At 40.3% G+C, this 19,407-nt stretch overlaps 2 protein-coding genes across 2 annotated transcripts; one reads left to right on the top strand and one right to left on the bottom strand.

The window, feature by feature from the left end:
* Positions 1-1,671: 1,671 nt before the first annotated feature.
* LOC5504057 (mitochondrial uncoupling protein 4) lies at positions 1,672-15,153 on the bottom strand. Its single transcript, XM_001624935.3, has 10 exons — positions 15,020-15,153; positions 11,359-11,484; positions 8,682-8,744; positions 8,439-8,523; positions 7,764-7,889; positions 7,545-7,657; positions 5,289-5,373; positions 4,687-4,801; positions 3,768-3,827; positions 1,672-3,328 (listed from the first exon to the last, which is right to left on the bottom strand). The coding sequence occupies exons 1-10, from the start codon at positions 15,090-15,092 to the stop codon at positions 3,257-3,259; spliced, it is 918 nt and encodes a 305-aa protein (XP_001624985.1). The 5' UTR covers positions 15,093-15,153; the 3' UTR covers positions 1,672-3,256.
* Positions 15,154-15,587: 434 nt separating this feature from the next.
* LOC5504052 (proton-coupled folate transporter) lies at positions 15,588-19,095 on the top strand. Its single transcript, XM_032372339.2, has 5 exons — positions 15,588-15,705; positions 16,379-17,746; positions 17,922-18,005; positions 18,561-18,720; positions 18,960-19,095. The coding sequence occupies exons 2-5, from the start codon at positions 16,579-16,581 to the stop codon at positions 19,042-19,044; spliced, it is 1,497 nt and encodes a 498-aa protein (XP_032228230.2). The 5' UTR covers positions 15,588-15,705; positions 16,379-16,578; the 3' UTR covers positions 19,045-19,095.
* The last annotated feature ends 312 nt before the right edge of the window (positions 19,096-19,407 follow it).

The following is a 19,407-nucleotide window of genomic DNA, read 5'->3' on the forward strand; positions in this document are numbered from 1 at the left end:
CTATACTGGATAATTGTTTTGATTTAATCATATTCTTCTAAACACATGGTTACTTTCGGTCGTAGAACTGCCATTTGCCAATCGCCATTTTCCATTTGCACATACAACCTTTATTGAAATAGGTGTATACAGCTAGGCGCTTCAGTGGTTTTTCCCATGATTACATGCGGGCTTGTCGCGTAATTGCGTCGCCGGTTGACGACAACCTTATGTCAATCGACTGTATACATTTAGGCATTGCCTAAAAGCGTTCGTTCAGTAATTTCAACAAAAAGCTCTACGACTGCTTGCGACGCTACCGAGATCGTCACACATCACGTGACTGTCTTCTTGAACTACATGACATCTAAGTTTGGTTGTCTGACGATGTTTTTACCATGATATATTGAAATGTTTATGACGTCATCGATGAAAAGATGTTTAAAAATCATGAGATGTTGATGTTTCTGTTTTGGATGCGTCGTCGATTTCACAGACCACGTGACCACCTTGTTAACCCCCTTCCCCCCACCCTTGACGTGATGGCTTTAGGGAAGTTTTGCTTTTAGTGACTTTTAGTGCTTTTAGTTTTTTAAAACACCCATTTTGCTATATTGGGTAATTTTCTTAAAAACATGACAGTAGCTTTCTTTATACCGTGGGACTCATCAAATTTCTACTGAATGTTGGAAAATGTGAAAACCTTCTGCGATTATATTAATTGTCATTTTTATTCTTGCAAATAATTATGCCCATAAGAAGTGATTGGTCTTCTGCTATTTGCACTGACGTTTATTGAAATAGGCGTATGGCGCAAATTGAATGTATGCTGGCTCCGCTTTTAGGCAGTGCCTAAATCTATATATTTTTATCTTTTAGTGACGTCATCAATGAAACCCTTTTAATTTAATGACGTCAGCATATTTTTGCTTTTATTTACGTCATTGATGACGTCACAAATCACGTTACCAGTTTTGCACCTTTCTTGACACATACATGACACTTGACAAGTTTGGTTCTCATACGATATTTTCTTGGGACGGACGGACATCGCGTCACGAAAACTCGAGTCGATGGGTTACCAATATTTGCTACCATATTTTTCTTGTAGCCACTTTTTCTTAGGTATGGGGCTCCGCTCACGCAGCGCTTGTAGAGCTCCGCTCTTAAAAATAAATCGTTATTGGCTGTTATTCACCGTGCGTGGTGAGGGTGATATTAAAAGGGTTGGGTAATTATTGCCTGTTATTCACCGTACTTGGTGAGGGTGATATTAAGAGTTGGATCATTATCGATCATTATTCAGCGTACTGGGTGAGGGTGTTATTAAAAGGGTTGGGTCATTATTGGCTGTTATTCACCGTACGTGGTGAGGTCATTATTGGCCGTTATTCACCATACGTGGTGAGGTCATTATTGGCTGTTATTCACCGTACGTGGTGAGGTCATTATTGGCAATTATTCACCGTACGTGGTGAGGTCATTCTTGGCTGTTACCCACCGTACGTGGTGAGGTCATTATTGGCTGTTACCAACCGTACGTGGTGAGGTCATTCTTGGCTGTTATTCACCGTACGTGGTGAGGTCATTATTGGCTGTTATTCACCGTACGTGGTGAGGTCATTCTTGGCTGTCTATAATTCACCAGGGTGTGACGGTGTGAACATCCCCTGAGAAAACACTCGAATCATATCATTTGCAAACGTTTTATTAATCCAATAACCTGTTTGAAATCCTAATTAATGCTTGATTCCCATAAGAGTAAGAATTTTTTGCCCAAATTTAGCCTGCTCTCATGAGATTCGTGATTCCTCTTCCTCGCCACAGGAATCCCGAATCACAAATTTGAAATATTTCATTTTACTAGCCTGCGTTCTAGCAACTTGACAGCGTACTTCCACACGGTTCCTAGTTTTTAAAAGTTCGTTCCGCTCACAGGTCCTCCAGCAGGGGGGCTTCCCTAGCTGGACGAAAGACCCGTGTTAACACTTACATCAGACTCTTGTAAACAATTACACTTACATCAGACCCGTGTGGACAATTACACTTATATCAGACCCGTGTGAACACTCATATCAGACCCGTGTAAACACTTATATCAGACCCGAGTGAACACTTATATCAGACCCGAGTGAACACTTATATCAGACCCGTGTAAACAGTTACATCAGACTCTTGTAAACAATTACACTTACATCAGACCCGTGTGGACAATTACACTTATATCAGACCCGGGTGAACACTCATATCAGACCCGTGTAAACACTTATATCAGACCCGAGTGAACACTTATATCAGACCCGAGTGAACACTTATATCAGACCCGTGTAAACAGTTACATCAGACTCTTGTAAACAATTACACTTACATCAGACCCGTGTGGACAATTACACTTATATCAGACCCGAGTGAACACTTATATCAGACCCGAGTGAACACTTACATCAGACCCGTGTAAACAATTACACTTACATCAGACCCGTGTGGACAATTACACTTATATCAGACCCGAGTGAACACTTATATCAGACCCGAGTGAACACTTATATCAGACCCGAGTGAACACTTATATCAGACCCGAGTGAACACTTATATCAGACCCGAGTGAACACTTATATCAGACCCGAGTGAACACTTATATCAGACCCGAGTGAACACTTATATCAGACCCGAGTGAACACTTATATCAGACCCGAGTGAACACTTATATCAGACCCTAGTGAACACTCATATCAGACCCGAGTGAACACTTATATCAGACCCGTGTAAACACTTTGAAACCTCTGCACGGTAACGCGTAAACATTGTTATCGGTACGAATTTTTGAGCGGTCGAAAATTCAATCAACATGTAAAACGGTCCATGTATTTGAAGCAGTAAACAGTTTTTATCACCAAAATAGTATTTTGTATCTATATTACAATATATTTGTTTATAACTGTTTTGTTAACATCAATTCAATGAAAGAACGTGAAATTCCCAACCCCAACCCCAGGTAGCCAGTATTCCAGTGTATTGCTCTTTTTTTTATTTATACGCACCCCCCCCCCCCCCCCCCCTAACCAAACAAACATGCCTTAAGCGCCTGGTGGGCACTCTAATATAGCTAAGTTTGGCGTATTTCGGGTTTGTGTTTACCCCGATTTCCTCAAAGTGTGGATGGGGGGGGGGGGGGGTCCTTGCTTGGCCCGTATTTCTAACAATAAACTCAACACCAAAGCAAGCCCGCACAGCGAGAAGGTGCATTGAAAAAGGTAATGTGCTGGAATGGTCGCGGTTAGAAACCAGACTGTCCACACAGCTTGCGAATCTCTTCGTACGAGAGCCAGAAGGTCAGCGACCACGGGGCCTAGGAATTAAACATATAAGGCCAATCAACATGCAGATTACTACTGAAATTACAATCAATATAATATAAACGCTATCTTATACGCCACGTGCATTATAGCATATACACGTGCATTAGAGCATACGCCACGTGCATTAAAGCATACGTCAGGTGCATTACAGCATACGTCACGTGCATAACAGCATACGTCACGTGCCTTATAGCATACGTCACGTGCATTACAGCATACGTCACGTGCCCTATAGCATCCGTCATGTGCATTACAACATACTTCACGTGCCCTATAGCATACGTCACGTGCCCTATAGCATACGTCATGTGCATTACAAAAGACGTCACTTGCCATTTAGCATACGTTACGTGCCCTATAGCATACGCCATGCGCTTTAGATGGATATGTCACGTGCATACGTCGTTAGAAGGTTATGAGCTGCCTTACCATACGTGTCCAAGTAGGGAGCCAGCCCTTGTATAATGATAAGAGGCCCTCGCGGTGGACCTGTGGACAAACACGATTATTGGAGTCACACAGCGCTATATAATCCACCGAGCCATCCAAAGAGAGCAGGACATGTGGTTCACAACAGACAAGACAGCCATCCAAAGAGAGCAGGACATGTGGTTCACAACAGACAAGACAGCCATCCAAAGAGAGCAGGACATGTGGTTCACACCAGACAAGACAGCAATCCAAAGAGAGCAGGACATGTGGTTCACAACAGACAAGACAGCCATCCAAAGAGAGCAGGACATGTGGTTCACATCAGACAAGACAGCCATCCAAAGAGAGCAGGACATGTGGTTCACACCAGACAAGACAGCCATCCAAAGAGAGCAGGACATGTGGTTCACAACAGACAAGACAGCCATCCAAAGAGAGCAGGACATGTGGTTCACATCAGACAAGACAGCCATCCAAAGAGAGCAGGACATGTGGTTCACACCAGACAAGACAGCCATCCAAAGAGAGCAGGACATGTGGTTCACAACAGACAAGACAGCCATCCAAAGAGAGCAGGACATGTGGTTCACATCAGACAAGACAGCCATCCAAAGAGAGCAGGACATGTGGTTCACAACAATTCATTCAGTTGAAAAATCGCCACTACCAAACCAGGTCCTAAGTACAGACCCTCAGTCTTCGTTTTGTGTGTGTGTGTGTGTCTGGGTGTATTTTTTTAAAGCAAGACATACTCACAGCTAGCAAGACATACTCACAGCTAGCATGACATACTCACAGCTAGCATGACATACTCACAGCTAGCAAGACATACTCACAGCTAGCATGACATACTCACAGCTAGCATGACATACTCACAGCTAGCAAGACATACTCACAGCTAGCAAGACATACTCACAGCTAGCATGAAGCACTCGACCGCGCCTTGATACCCTGACGGATTATTCATGATACGAGTTTTGATGACGTCAGCAGGGGTGCTAATGGTGGCAGCAACCAGACCACTACAAACACTGAGGGGTGGGGTGGGGGAAAACAAAAGGAGAAACATCATCAAATGAGTCACCATTACAAACACTGGGGGGTAGGGTGGGGAAAAACAATATGAAACAGCTTATCAGTTGTCACAGTAAAAGTGTCATATTGAGGCTATGGTTATTGTTAATATTTTATTTAATCTGAAAGAAAAAACTTGTTATTATATGGCTATTTTGAGAATTCTTCTCTTACAGTATTTGTCCTCAAATTTTTTTAATGGTAATAATAAGAAATAGTGGCTAGCTAGGGCTAATACATTTGATCAAGTTATGAGTTAGGAATGTCAACATGTAAACTCATCGCTGAAAAAAGCAATTCAATAACATGCACCCTTGTGGGTACTCCTAAAGCTAAGCAATCATCTGGTTTATTGGCCCGGTGTTGCTATAGCTACACACTTATAGGGTGAAGTGGCCCCTTGTTGCTATAGCTACACACTTATAGGGTGAAGTGGCCCCTTACCTAGACATAGAGTGCACAATCCAGTTATCCTCCAGACGGGTATGTTTCAAAAGATTATGTTTTACTGTGTCGTATGTTGTAAGATCTGAAAACAAGTCAAGGACAGCAAGCATTAGCAATAAACTTGTGCACAGGTTTCCACTGAGGCATAACAGTCTCCGTAGGTTGACATTACTGTCCTTATATTTTAACAATGTTTTACAAGTTTTTTTAATTATGACTAAAGCAAGTTTGCCTATCATCACTGAAACTAACCCACAATGAACAAAGGACTTTACATCCCATGTTATCTATCAACACCTTTACCTCCCATGTTAACAAACAAGACCATTACCTCCCATGTTGGCAAACAAGACCATTACCTCACATGTTGGCAAACAAGACCTTTACCTCACATGTTGGCAAACAAGCCATTACCTCACATGTTGGAAAACAAGACCTTTACCTCCCATGTTGGCAAACAAGACCTTTCCCTCCCATGTTGGCAAACAACACCTTCACCTCCCATGTTGGCAAACAAGACCTTTACCTCCCATGTTGACAAACAACACCTTTACCTCCCATGTTGGCAAACAAGACCTTTACCTCCCATGTTAGCAAACAAGACCTTTACCTCCCATGTTAACAAACAACACCTTTACCTCCCATGATGACCAGTTCCGTAACACTTCATATTTTTGCGGAGGGCCCAATGCTCATGATTTTTTCAAGACAACTACAAATTTATTTATGCAAATATGCACAGAAAAGATCACACATTTTCAAATTTCATTGATCTGTATGGTATTTTCTGTTCGAACATAATGGGAGTAGTTCCGTATCACTCAAAAATTCTGTCATCTGGTAAGAGTTTTTTTTTCATTTGAGAATCAATAAAAACATATTTACCGAATAACATATCACATCCCTTCCTTTATGCTCAAAATTAATGTATAAAAATGGTTTTAACTTCGCAATGCAGCAGGTTAACGTGTCGCTAACAAATCCATATTGCAAGAAACAAAACGGTCTGATATAATTCTTCCAAAATAAATGCCAAAACTCACACAAATACTGAAACGGCAAAATAGACAAAATGCAAAAATGTAGAGGTTAAGGTGAGCCTAGATTTGGGTGATTTATTTTGATAATTTTCGTGCATGAGAGCTCAACCAAAAGGCCGTTTTTATTTAAAAGAACAAAATGTGAATGCAACGGCCACCAATGCATGTTGTTGTCATACTTTTTTAATGCAATAACAATCCCATATCCTTTTTTAAGTTAGCCAGCTAATGATTTAACTATGGTGAATCTTGGTCGTTTTATTTAATGATCCTAGCATATTAATACATCAATCACAGTTTCAGTAATTCTTTGTATATAGAATAATATTTTATTGAGCTCTAACTAAATATATCAAAGTTGTCTTTAAAATGGAGTTCTTTATTCAGCTAAATGACTGAAATAAAAGGCCCACATAATAAAAATTAAACCTTTAGAATTAACATTACTGGGAATAAAATAATTAATTGGGAACGGGATAATCAAATAAATCTTTTTTGACCATATACATTAACAGACATTCTTTCTTCTAAGCATTTGTATAAAAATTATTACATTTTTGTTAAAGAAGGTATTGTTTTCATCTGACTTTCGTGACCTGGGTCAGTTCACTGTGCAGTAAACGCCACTCATTTAAGCAACAATTATAAAAATCGCTTCGAAATAATGACACTTTCTGAACAAACCTTTGGATGAAATAAGCTGGATTAATATCTCAGGAAACGTTAATAGTTTTGTATCATTTAGGTAGTTTTGGATTGTTCAAATCTACAATAATCGAGGCAAAAAGATAAAAACAAATGCTGAGTGATACGGAACTACAGCAGGACTGCTACGGAACTGGTCATCGTACTGTACCTCCCATGTTATAAGTATTGTTGTTGTTGTTGTTGTTGTTATTATTATTATTATCAATTAGAAGTACTTTTTCACTTATCATTTGAAAATATACATGTAAATATTAACTAATTTCTAAGAAAATCAAGAAATTTCTAACTCTTTTTAACTCTAAATTTTAAGATATTTCTAACTAATTATTGTAAAATTATCATTATAATTGTTATTAAAAATATATAATAATAATAATAATAATAATAATAATAATAATAATAATAATAATAATATTGTTGTTGTTGTTATTATTATTACTATTACTATTATCATTATTATGATTATTATGATGATGATGACGACAACTACTACTACCACTATTACCTCCCATGTTAACCAAAGCAGCTCGCTGTACATTTGGCAGCCATCCTTTCCATAAGCCACGGAACCCATACTTGTCAACAATGTTTCTGAATGCATGAAATGTGCCTCGGACACTAGAAATGGGATAAAAGCTTAGCTAATAATTACAAAGACTCATTAACATAAATTAATTTCCATCTGCCCCCTTTCTCCCTTTCTTTTTTCAATTCAGTGACATACCGAGGGGGGCGTTTCTCTATCAGTACCCTACGACCCTCCATTTGCATCTGAACTTTGACGAGATCTGTAGGACTTGATATGAATTGACCCAGTGCACCCGCCGACATGCCACTGATTACTGACTTCCTGCAAACATAGGTCAACATTAAGCTAAACACAATTTGGTAATGACTTACATCGCATAGGTCAACATTGTTAGGCTAAACACAACTTGGTAATTACTTACAACACAAAGGTCAACATTGTTAAGCTAAACACAACTTTGTCATTACTTACAACACATACATCAACATAGTTAGGCTAAACACATCTTGGTAATTACTTACGAAAGTACATACAATTGTTAAGTTTTGTATACAACTGTTATGACCCGTGGAATCACAGGGGGGGGGGGGGGGGGAAGGGGCAAAGGTGCATCAGCATATGGGCTCTCTCACCTCTGCTGAATGGGGTTTGGTTTCCCAGTCGAGACATGGATTGTATTTTGCTTTTTCTCAGAAACCTTTTCTTAGCCATGTAATTTGACTTTTTGGAACAGATGTGAGCTTTCTAGAAGCTTGTGTTCCTCAGTTTCAGGATGGGACAAGGATTTTAAGAATATGGTTTGTACTATATAAGTACTATTACAGTGAATGGTCACATGATTATTGCACCAGCACTACACTTTCATCTCACCATAAAGGAAACCTCCCATCAGGATCTCTCTTTAGCACATTATTACGAAGGAATTCATAAACAGTCATCCTAGATCCAGTATAAACTATAAATCAACAACACCATGGATTAGTGGATTGTGGATACCACAGCATTTGTGAGAGGAGCTTTAAAAGGTCTAGAAAATGAGCTTTGTGAGGAGTGGGGTGGGGTGTGTGTGGGAGTGGGGTGGGGTGTGTGTGTGTGGGAGGGGGCGGTACTCACCGACATGCCTCATTATTGCAGGGGTAACTCCTTTCCATAAATTCTTAAGACCTTCTTCTTCAACTGGTGGCATGTAAAATAGCATTGTTAGTGTCTTTAGACTTTTAAGGGAGAGTCAGGACAAACAACAGCCACAACTGCTAAGAGGTACAGGCTTGCAAAGTAAAGGGTTAAAATAGAGGCAGCCCAATTATAGCATCTCGCTTGTGATAACACAATAAACATTACACATTTTCTGTGCTGGCAGTTTTACTGATCACACAATAGCTTGCTTTATACAGTACTTCTGGAATATACAGAATGTGCTTCTTTTAGCTAAATTCACTAGTGCTATCCCCCACTGTACTCTCTAATACCAGCAAACAGACTACCTTGATTACAGCTAATGACAACGAGTTCATTTTGTCTGATTGGATTTAAAAGTACAGGCTTCTCCAAGCCGGGAGCGAGAGTTTTCTCGCTACTCACGGGCTTCACACTCTGCAATCTTGAACCTGTATGACAATCATGTTGGTCTCACTAGGCTTCTCTGCAAGAAATGTCCTGTTTAACCCTGGTTCAGGCAGAATGAGCCCTCTCTAAGAGTAATTTCACTTACTGCTAGAATGAGCCCTCTCTTAGAGTAATTTCACTTACTGCTAGAATGAGCCCTCTCTAAGAGTAATTTCACTTACTGCTAGAATGAGCCCTCTCTAAGAGTAATTTCACTTACTGCTAGAATGAGCCCTCTCTAAGAGTAATTTCACTTACTGCTAGAATGAGCCCTCTCTAAGAGTAATTTCACTTACTGCTAGAATGAGCCCTCTCTAAGAGTAATTGCACTTACTGCTAGGATGAGCCCTCTCTAAGAGTAATTTCACTTACTGCTAGAATGAGCCCTCTCTAAGAGTAATTTCACTTACTGCTAGAATGAGCCCTCTCTAAGAGTAATTCCACTTACTGCTAGAATGAGCCCTCTCTAAGAGTAATTTCACTTACTGCTAGAATGAGCCCTCTCTAAGAGTAATTTCACTTACTGCTAGAATGAGCCCTCTCTAAGAGTAATTTCACTTACTGCTAGAATGAGCCCTCTCTAAGAGTAATTTCACTTACTGCTAGAATGAGCCCTCTCTAAGAGTAATTTCACTTACTGCTAGAAGTGTCAAATCGCGGGTTGGTTCAACTACTGAACTTTCATTGAATACAAGACCTGGTTTACTCAATGGAAGCCAATATGGTGCTAATAAATCTCAGTTGACGTTTACATGAACAATTTATTTGAATCGCTTGCAGAACTCCTGTATGTATTCTAAGTGAGTATCAGTAAGTCTTCTATTACACGGTACGAGTTCCCGTTTGTCAAATGGTTTGTCCCGGTCTGTTTGCAAACACTGTGTTCGCAGCTGTTCGCGAACATACGTCCACATGTTCGAGAGCGGTATTGTACTTGTAAGCCATCGTCCGTTGCCAGCTGGGCTATGCAACACAAGTCTGGGCTCCCCAGTCAATCGGGCTGCTAAAGCACTGTGAGAGAGTCCAATGCCATGCGATCAAGTTCATAATGCAGATGCCTTTACAGTGTGACACCAGCTATAAGACAAGGCTGCAGATGACCAACCTACTACCCCTCTTGTACTGGCATGAGTACCTAGACCTTATATTCTTTTTTAAAGCCATAAACAAACTTGTACATATTGACAGTGATGCTTTGCCTACCACTAGAAACTATTCTAGGGCCACCAGATCCTCTAACTTAACAAGCTACATTCCAAAGAAATGCAGAATTCTAACAAATCATATATTTTTGTGAGTGCTGCTGGCACTTATGACTTCTTCCCAGAAAATCCGAGACATGAAAATGTCACACTTAGCATGTACAGACGCATGTTGATGAGTTATTATACAGAAGCACTTTCTAATGTTTTTAATCTGGAGGATCCAAAGACCTGGAAGTCTGTGTGCCTCAAGTGTAATGAAGCATGTGGTCTCATCCTTGGGCCCATGTGCTGCTATTAAATTTTAAATATGTTTTAATTTTGAGGGGAACAATGTTATTGGCCCAGTCTGTAATGGCTCCCCGGCCTGTGTTTCGTTTTTGTCAAATAAAATAAATAAATAAATAAATGAATATGTGATTGTGCAATATGTTAAGATTAACAAGAATTGCCTTATAAACAGCAGTTTTTTTTGTTTATTTAGCCTGCTCACCAGCTACCAAACCTTTAAAGCACATTTTATTCTCATTTTTAACTAGATATTTTTGGTGTGTGTTACTCTAACATGAGTAGCTATAGCTCTGTATACGCTATTAATTTATAGCTAAGAATTTGGGAGAATTTGTTTCCCAGCCTAAAATGAGAAACAATATTGATGTTTCATTTGAAAGATACTGTATGACTGTTATATTAACCCTACCATAGTGCATGTTTAATCAATACGCTACTGCTCAGTTTGCAACGGCTACAGCAAAGAATGGCTTGCATTTTAAAACACTTTTTTTAGTTTTCATGCTTGGGCAAATGCTATGGTAATTTTCTGAAAGAAATGCAATGAAAGTTGGGCATAGCCATTTAGTTGTATGAGATAACTAACATTTTTTCCATTGGTATTATGGGCTTTCTTGCAAAATTATGCAAGGTGAAGTAAAGCACCATTTATAGTTCGCTGGCAGGCATTTCTAGTAAATAGGAGTACTTACCAATTCCAGTAGCAGTTTTGATCATCCCACGATAAGCTACAGGTTGTGTGCTTGAAGAGGCGACCATTGATGCTCTCTCTCCCTGTATCTGCAGCCGAGTCTTGGTAATGTCCAAAGGAAATGTCACTAAAGTCACAATACATGTGAGCAAAGCTTATAAAATCCAATTAAGAGAAGCAATCAGAAAATGAGTCACTCAGGAACACTTCTCCCAAGTCTGCGGGGTAGGGTGGGGGCAATATAAAGCTAAAAAAGAATTTGGCTTGACCCGAGAGGTCGGACACCTTTCTTTCTATTCTGCCCTGTTTTCAATATAATTTATTCTACCAAATAAAAGAAGCTTTTGTGATGCAACTCACACGTTCTTACACCAAGTATAAAGAGCCAAGTATTGGCTACCTTTCCCCAATACTCTCCTTGGTACAGATGGGGAAAACCCTAATGTTTTGGTGAAGGAATTCAGCTTGTAGCCATCCAGTATTTTTATGCTGGAAACACTTCTAACAGAGATCAACTCTAAACTGGAAAAAAACTTATTAAGTGGAAACGTCTTAGGGTCCTGACCCCGTACGCAATTCTGCTCAAGGTTAAACCAATCAGCTATCGAGCTATGATTTGGGGTTTGCATGGCGCAGATCTGCGTGGTTTGAGCCAATCAGACATTATAGATCTCGGTCACATCAAGGAGGTGTTGACATACAAAAACCAGACTACTCTGTATGACATAAATATCTGATTATTACATGTCAACAGAGGTCAAAGCCTTTGTTAATTCTCAAACAAAAGGTAAAACAAAACCTCTGAAAGTCTGAACGAAAACACCTTCTTTGACTAAATACAATAAGCTAAAAAGGAGCGACATTATTTCCACAGGTCTTCTTTTATTATTATAGTTTCTCAAATTGATACTTTTTGTGTTTGATATGTGTATCATTTTTAGCTTACTTGAAGGGTGCTAATTTGGCGGGATTGTTTTGGCGCGTTAAGAACAGTGTCCTCAAATACTGGAACATCCTTCATGTATCTCCTCCTTAGAGTAAATCGATTAACTCCAATATAATGCCTTCCTTATTTTCGGAGTTTATGATATTTCTTTAAATACCTTGTATCCCAGAAGAGTCCTTGCATTATTTTCCAATTTCAACTGGAAGCTTGGCAAGCCTTAATTGGCCACGGCGGACTTGTTACTTTGCTTTCGTTGTAAATGTGCATGCAACCATACAAATATCCATCTTTGGTCGCTTAACAGTAAACTCGGAATGATCAAGCCGGCTTTAACGTGAGGCAACGCGAGTTGGAGTGCTTATCATTGCAAGTGGTCACAAGACACAAAGCGCAGTCCTGCGCTTGCATTAGCCAATAATGATTATTCACTTCCTTTAGCGCAGGACTGCACATGTATCCGCGAATCCCGTATTTAGCGTAATATCTGAACCCACGTGAACTGCTACCTAGCAGAGCAGCTATGCCACTTGGTTTTTCTACTCAGCTTAGTTTCGTATTTTCAATAAAAAATATTGATTAAAAATAAACATGTCACTATATAGTTATGAAAGTGAAGCGAAACGGGAAAACTTGTTCTTAAGTCTTCTCCAACAAATCCAAGTTGAAACTCTTCCAATGTAGCCCTGCGCTCGCATTAGCCAATAATGATACAAGTATTCACTTCCTGTTGCGCAGGACTGCTCATGTATCAGCGAATCCCGTATTTAGCGTGATATCGGAACCCATGTGAACTTCTACCTGGCGCAGAGCAGCTTATGCCCTTGCACCTGCCACTTGGTTAATCAGTTTACAGATAATTGAGAAGTACTCTGGATATAGCGACACGTTTATTTTTAATCAATATGTTCCGATGTTACGCTAAATGCGGGATTCGCTGATACATGAGCAGTCCTGCGCTAAAGGAAGTGAATAATCATTATTGGCTAATGCAAGCGCAGGACTGCACTTTGTGTCTTGTGACCTTGTGTCTTGTGTCTTGTGATGATAAGCACTCTAACTCGCATTGCCTCGCGTTATAGCCGGCTTGATTATTCCGAGTTTACTGTTAAGCGACCAAAGATGGATATTTGTATGGTTGCATGCGCATTTACAACGAAAGCAAAGTAACAAGTCCGCCGTGGCCAATTAAGGCTTGCCAAGCTTCCAGTTGAAATTGGAAAATAATGCAAGGACTCTTCTGGGATACAAGGTATTTAAAGAAATATCATAAACTCCGAAAATAAGGAAGGCATTATATTGGAGTTAATCGATTAACTCTAAGGAGGAGATACACGAAGGATGTTCCAGTATTTGAGGACACTGTTCTTAACGCGCCAAAACAATCCCGCCAAATTAGCACCCTTCAAGTAAGCTAAAAATGATACACATATCAAACACAAAAAGTATCAATTTGAGAAACTATAATAATAAAAGAAGACCTGTGGAAATAATGTCGCTCCTTTTTAGCTTATTGTATTTAGTCAAAGGGAGGTGTTTTCGTTCAGACTTTCAGAGGTTTTGTTTTACCTTTTGTTTGAAAATTAACAAAGGCTTTGACCTCTGTTGACATGTAATAACCAGATATTTATGTCATACAGAGTAGTCTGGTTATTGTATGTCAACACCTCCTTGATGTGACGGAGATCTATAACGTCTGATTGGCTCAAACTGCGCAGATCTGTGCCATGCAAACCCCAAATCATAGCTCGATAGCTGATTGGTTTAACCTTGAGCAGAACTGGGTACGGGGTCAGGACCCTAAGATGTTTCCACTTAATAAGTTTTTTTTTCCAGTTTAGAGTTGATCTCTGTTTTCTACACATTCATGTGACAAAAACAAGGCAAATTCAAGTAATTTTCCAGTATATTTTTCACGCATTTCTGTAACAATCAAACAATATCATTGAGGCCTTCAAAGACTTTATCATAAACTCTTATACCTTCTCTAGAAATATACGAATAAGAACTTGGGCTGCTTGTGAATAAATTAAGGCAAAAGTAAAATATTTCCCTATATCAACAAGAAATAAAACATCTCCCTGTGGATTATACAGCCTTGTTCAGGTTTCGATTTGAAATTATACACAAATTAATGATCCTTACCTAATCAAGAAACATAAACAAGTATTCAAGTCACTATACTACTAAATACGTTAACATATCGCGGAAATGCTCGACCGAGCTGTTTGAATTAATTATTAACCATGATGTTTATAATCCAATAACACAATTTTGTATTCAAAACAATCAATGTTTTCTAATGTCAAAGTAGAAATTCTCTGAACATCAATTTCGGGTTTAATTGATCGACTGCGTGAGTTCATCTCTACAACTTTCTTCTTGAAGTTTTAGACTTTTTAACAAAGATCTTGCATAACTAAGTTCACTCATTCGTGAACTGTTTGTTTCTGTTGTGTAAGAAACGGTTAGAAGCTATCCCCTAGGGACGACTCGACTTAAGAACACCACAAAAAATACAAAGAGAGTGACGCTACGCATTGCGAAAGGACCTGGAAAACCAAAACTTTTTGCGTGTTTGTATTCGGAGCAAAGGTCAAAGTGACGACTATTTGCGTGTTGCAAGCCACGCAAGGAAGAACGAAAACTCTAGACGATCCAGCGTCGTATGGGAATATTTCGTGAGCTTGGGATAAAACAATTCATTTATAACAAATACCTGTTTCTGCAACTGTAGCAGCTGCCGAGGAGAAGCCGAATTTTCGCAAAAATCCGTTCCTTTCGGCGGCCATGACTCACGACGAACGTGCCAGTGTTTGTGTGTCGTGTGGAGAACCGCTGGAGTGTATGGCATTGCGGGCGCGGGGGGAGGATTGGGGGAGGGGCGATTACGTAAGAAAGCAGAAAAACAGTCTTTTTGAAGTCTAAAAGACGGAAAACATAAGTCCCTAGGCCTGTACTTTGCAACTTTGAGAGATAATTCTAAGAGGAGAGTACACAAGGAAAGCCCCCAAGTCATAGCAAGCTGTCTGAGTATATAAAAAATATAGTGAGGTGTATTTGGAATCGTATTTGGAATTTTCTATCGGAGCATTTTTGTTTATCGCCAGGGTTTGTTATATGCCCCCTTTAACGAGTTCCTCGCTAAATATGTATATAGGGGTCTTAGAGGGCGAAAGTAAACTGTATGGTTTTGTAAAATAAACAGATTGCTTCGTTATTTGTCCGTCTCCGGCCGAGCCCTTTCCGATTACTTTTCGGGACCTCATCGGCTACCTGTTACAAGGCAGGTCGTTTGTCCCTCCTCTCGACCTCCTTGGCTTGTAATCATGTCATGTTTTGATAACAAAAGTCACAAAATGAAGGTCAACGACCTGTTCCCAACACTGACAGATTTTGTAAAAGGTGCGTAGAAGCTGGATTATTTTAATTTTAGTGAAATTCTTGGCGCTCCTGGGTATATGATAATACAACACTTAGACGGCTGCTTCTCTATTACTTTCACTCCTATGATTAATAAGTTAAAAGCCACAAGGTATTGAACATCAGTCAGAATCAAATAAATCTTGTGTAGAGTGAAATAATATCAGTAAATGGGCAGTTTTAGTGTCTGACCAAAACTATTTTGTGCAAAATTCTTATCCGGTGCGTTAAACTGCGACAAATTGAAATAACACATATTTTGTTCATATGTATTTTAGCGTCAAATCAGGACGTATTCGTTATTACTTGTTCGTTGTTCTTATTGATGGGTTAATTTTGTTTAATTTGGAGAGGCCATAGTTTTAGAACCAAATGGCCCTCGTTTTAAACAGGTAAAGCTCAAACCTGTGGCTTGATTTAAGAGCCTAAAAGCTCAGCGCTTGATTCAACAAGAAGACATTTTTCTGTTGTCATTTGTAATTCTTTCATTTATGTTTAATTCTTCTGGAAATTTCCTGATTTTCTTCGCAAAGGCTGCATCGAACAACAAGGCGTCTCCAGAATGTTGAGGCCTAGTAGCCTAGTAGCCTCCTAGCCCCCTCCCCCCCCCAAAAAAAAATTGTCTAGCAGCTACTAACTGGATCGTGTTTTTTAGGATAATTACACATCCTGGAGCCAAGAGGAACCAGACGAAAAACACCAACATCTGATAATTAGAGAAAAGAACAAAATTTGTAGAAAAAAAGGAACTTTCTGAAAAAAGCTGTAGTGGGGGGAAAGGAAACGCTGTCATCTAGAGCGTTCATTCGAGCGGGGAGCTGGGTTCTAGCAAATTTGTGCATTTTGATAAACACGATGAGCCTGGAGGAAAAAAATCGATCGAAAGATTCGAAATCCCCCAATCCCGAGTCCGAGGATTCTAGTTCGGATACTTCACTGTACCGTCGCTTCGAGTCGTGTTTCAGCGGTATTACGGTTGAGCCGGTGATCTTTTGCTACGCATTCGGTATTATTTTGCACGTTCCCGTGATTCAACAGTACATCCACCAGCGGCTGAGTGAGGGCAAAGGCCTGACTTACGAATACAACAACACAGACAGCCGCACAACCTGCGAACCCATACAGATGGCGAATTCCAGCGAAGAGACATTAGAACTCCAAAAGGAGGTACAAGCCGAAGCCTCCTACATGCAGATGGGCCTAGTCCTCTCGGTCAGCACCCCGTCGCTCTTGGTCGCGCTCTTACTGGGAGCCTGGTCCGATCGGGCAGGGCGCAGGCGTGCAATGGCAATGCCCATATTTGGTAGTGCTGTTGAGTCGGCGATTATTTTAGTTATTATGTACTTTGAGCTCCCTGTGACATTTTTGCTATTGGCTGAGATTATTAACGGTTCTTGTGGGTTTTTCCCTACGATGGTCCTCTCAGTCTTCTCTTACATTGCCGATATAACGGAGGAGTCCCAGCGTGCATTTCGGCTTGGGATACTCGAGGCCATCGCTTTCATCAGCGGAATGTTGAGCCACTTGACCAGCGGCTGGTGGATAAACAACCTCGGCTTCCGCGCTCCTTATTGGTTGCTTTTAATCCTGAACACGTTCGCCCTACTCTATGTGACATTTATACTTCCAGAATCACGAGCTAAACACGTGATGGAAAAGTCCAAAGTCCGCGTCCTCAGCCTGGACCACATCCGGGCCATCGTTATGATCTTCACAAAATCACGTGACCCCCAGCGCATGACAATTTTTATGGTGATCTCTGGCTTGATGATCGTCAGCTCGATTGGGTTCGGGAGCGTGTTTGTTCTGTACGCGCTCGATCGCCCATTGTGTTGTAATGCGATTCTGATTGGCTATTATCTTGGCTTGAGTTTCTTTGTACAGGCGGTCGGCGCGGTCCTGGGCCTAAAGTATCTGCGGTTATGCCTGTCGGAGACCGCGCTGATGCAGGTCGGAATGGTGTCAATCATCTCGTCACTTGTTGTCATGGCATTTGTTACTAGTAAGAAAACCTTGTTTGTAGGTAAGTCTCGTTCGTATGCCTGATGTTCATTGTCGAGAAATAAAGCTTTTCTTTATGTATGCAATTTTAAAACTTTGCTATGAAGCATCGTCCAAACAGCGCTTCTATTGCTAGAAAAGGCAGTGGCCCAGCAATGCTCTAGGCGTTCAAGTAACTCAGCCTTGTTTTGCCTCAGTCCCTTTTGTAGCGTGTCTAGGCGGGGTCCCGACTCCAACCATACGAGCAATGATGTCCAAGATGGTAGACGCCGATGGGCAAGGTGGGTCAAATACAGCGCCACGAGCCATTGCGTGCAGTGAGCATCGATGAAGGCCAATGATGCAGTTCCGGTACCGGGCACAAAGCACCCATTTCTATCGGCGAATTCAATATTAAAGATCTATGTTGCAAATATAAACAATATCAAATGATTGAGTGATTGACGTTTATTGGGTTAACAGTCAATTCGTCCACAAACCGATTCGTCCACAACCAACTCCTCCACAAGTTGAGTCAACTTGTCCACAAAAATAGAGTCAATCCGTCCAAACATAGTTTTAACAAAAAAAGTAGCCTCGTAGCATAAGTGTTTCATCTAAAAACGTTTAACTGTTATTCCTGGACGAATTGACTGGATACCGTTTATTGATGTATTGAGAAATACACGCTGTGAATGCCATGAGCGTTGCATATCGGAGGCATTTGGAAGTCACATTGTGAAAAGTAAATAAGTCATAATGTGATAAAAAGATCAGCTTTCTCGTGCCTTGAACAATTAATGTCGTCCGATGAGTAGTCGGATATGATATGACTAATATGTGTGTACTTTCTGTAGGGGCGCTGTTTGCGGCTGTCGCAAGCCTCGAGACGCTTTGTACTCTGCTCGGGGCGCTCGTGTTCAACTCGATCTATCCGTACTCCATCCGAATAGGCCTCAAGGGCTTGTCCTTTATGGTGATGGCGTGGCTCATGCTCATCGCTTTCATTCTCATCGAGTACGTCCCCCCACCCCCTCCCCCAAATCCAAGAAGCCGATTTTCACAGTTTTTGAAGCTACTTCGCATGTGTGCATGTCATCACCTTCCTTCCATTTCCTTCCATTCGTTTGTTTTGAAATAAATATATCAGGTCTTGTAAAGAAAATGCCCAAATCCATAAGGTGGACTCACTCAAACCTATATACACGGGAGTTTTGCGTTTTAAGCAGACATTATACGCGTTTTTTGTTTTTCAGGTTTATTCGACGAAGAGAGAAAAACAAAGAAACGGAACGTAAGGAACTCGTGAACGAAGAAGACAGACACAGCGACAAAGAGTGATACAATGGGGGGACTGGTATCGAGTGTTACCCCATAACTACGCTATCAAAATGAAATAACTGAACAAACCAATCAGAGACCTGTCCACATTTTCGAAATATAAATAAATTGCCGGACAATTAATAGTTTGCACAAAAACAATTAAACTTTTAATGTTTTTTTTCATTATTTTCATTAGATCGTTTCCAATGTTCTTTACTGCAAGTCTTACTTTTTTACAAGTCATAACAACAACAACAACAACACAAACACGTATATAAATATTCAACAACTAAAACAAGTAAATACCCAACAACAAGTAAATACTCGACAACTGGAACAAGCAAATACTAGAATATTCGACAACTAGAACAAGTAAATACT

The sequence above is a fragment of the Nematostella vectensis genome, chromosome 11 (assembly GCF_932526225.1).
Source record: "Nematostella vectensis chromosome 11, jaNemVect1.1, whole genome shotgun sequence".
Lineage (NCBI taxonomy): Eukaryota > Metazoa > Cnidaria > Anthozoa > Actiniaria > Edwardsiidae > Nematostella > Nematostella vectensis.

Coding starts and splice junctions, on each gene's coding strand:
- LOC5504057 (XM_001624935.3), bottom strand. CDS start 15,092: ATGGCCGCCGAAAGGAACGGATTTTTGCGAAAATTCGGCTTCTCCTCG. Junction 8,745..11,358: donor CAAAACTGCTACTGGAATTG/GTAAGTACTCCT, acceptor ACATGCCACCAG/TTGAAGAAGAAGGTCTTAAG. Junction 5,374..7,544: donor TGCTTTGGTTAACATGGGAG/GTAATAGTGGTA, acceptor ACTTGTTTTCAG/ATCTTACAACATACGACACA.
- LOC5504052 (XM_032372339.2), top strand. CDS start 16,579: ATGAGCCTGGAGGAAAAAAATCGATCGAAAGATTCGAAATCCCCCAAT. Junction 17,747..17,921: donor TAAGAAAACCTTGTTTGTAG/GTAAGTCTCGTT, acceptor GTTTTGCCTCAG/TCCCTTTTGTAGCGTGTCTA. Junction 18,721..18,959: donor ATCGCTTTCATTCTCATCGA/GTACGTCCCCCC, acceptor TTTGTTTTTCAG/GTTTATTCGACGAAGAGAGA.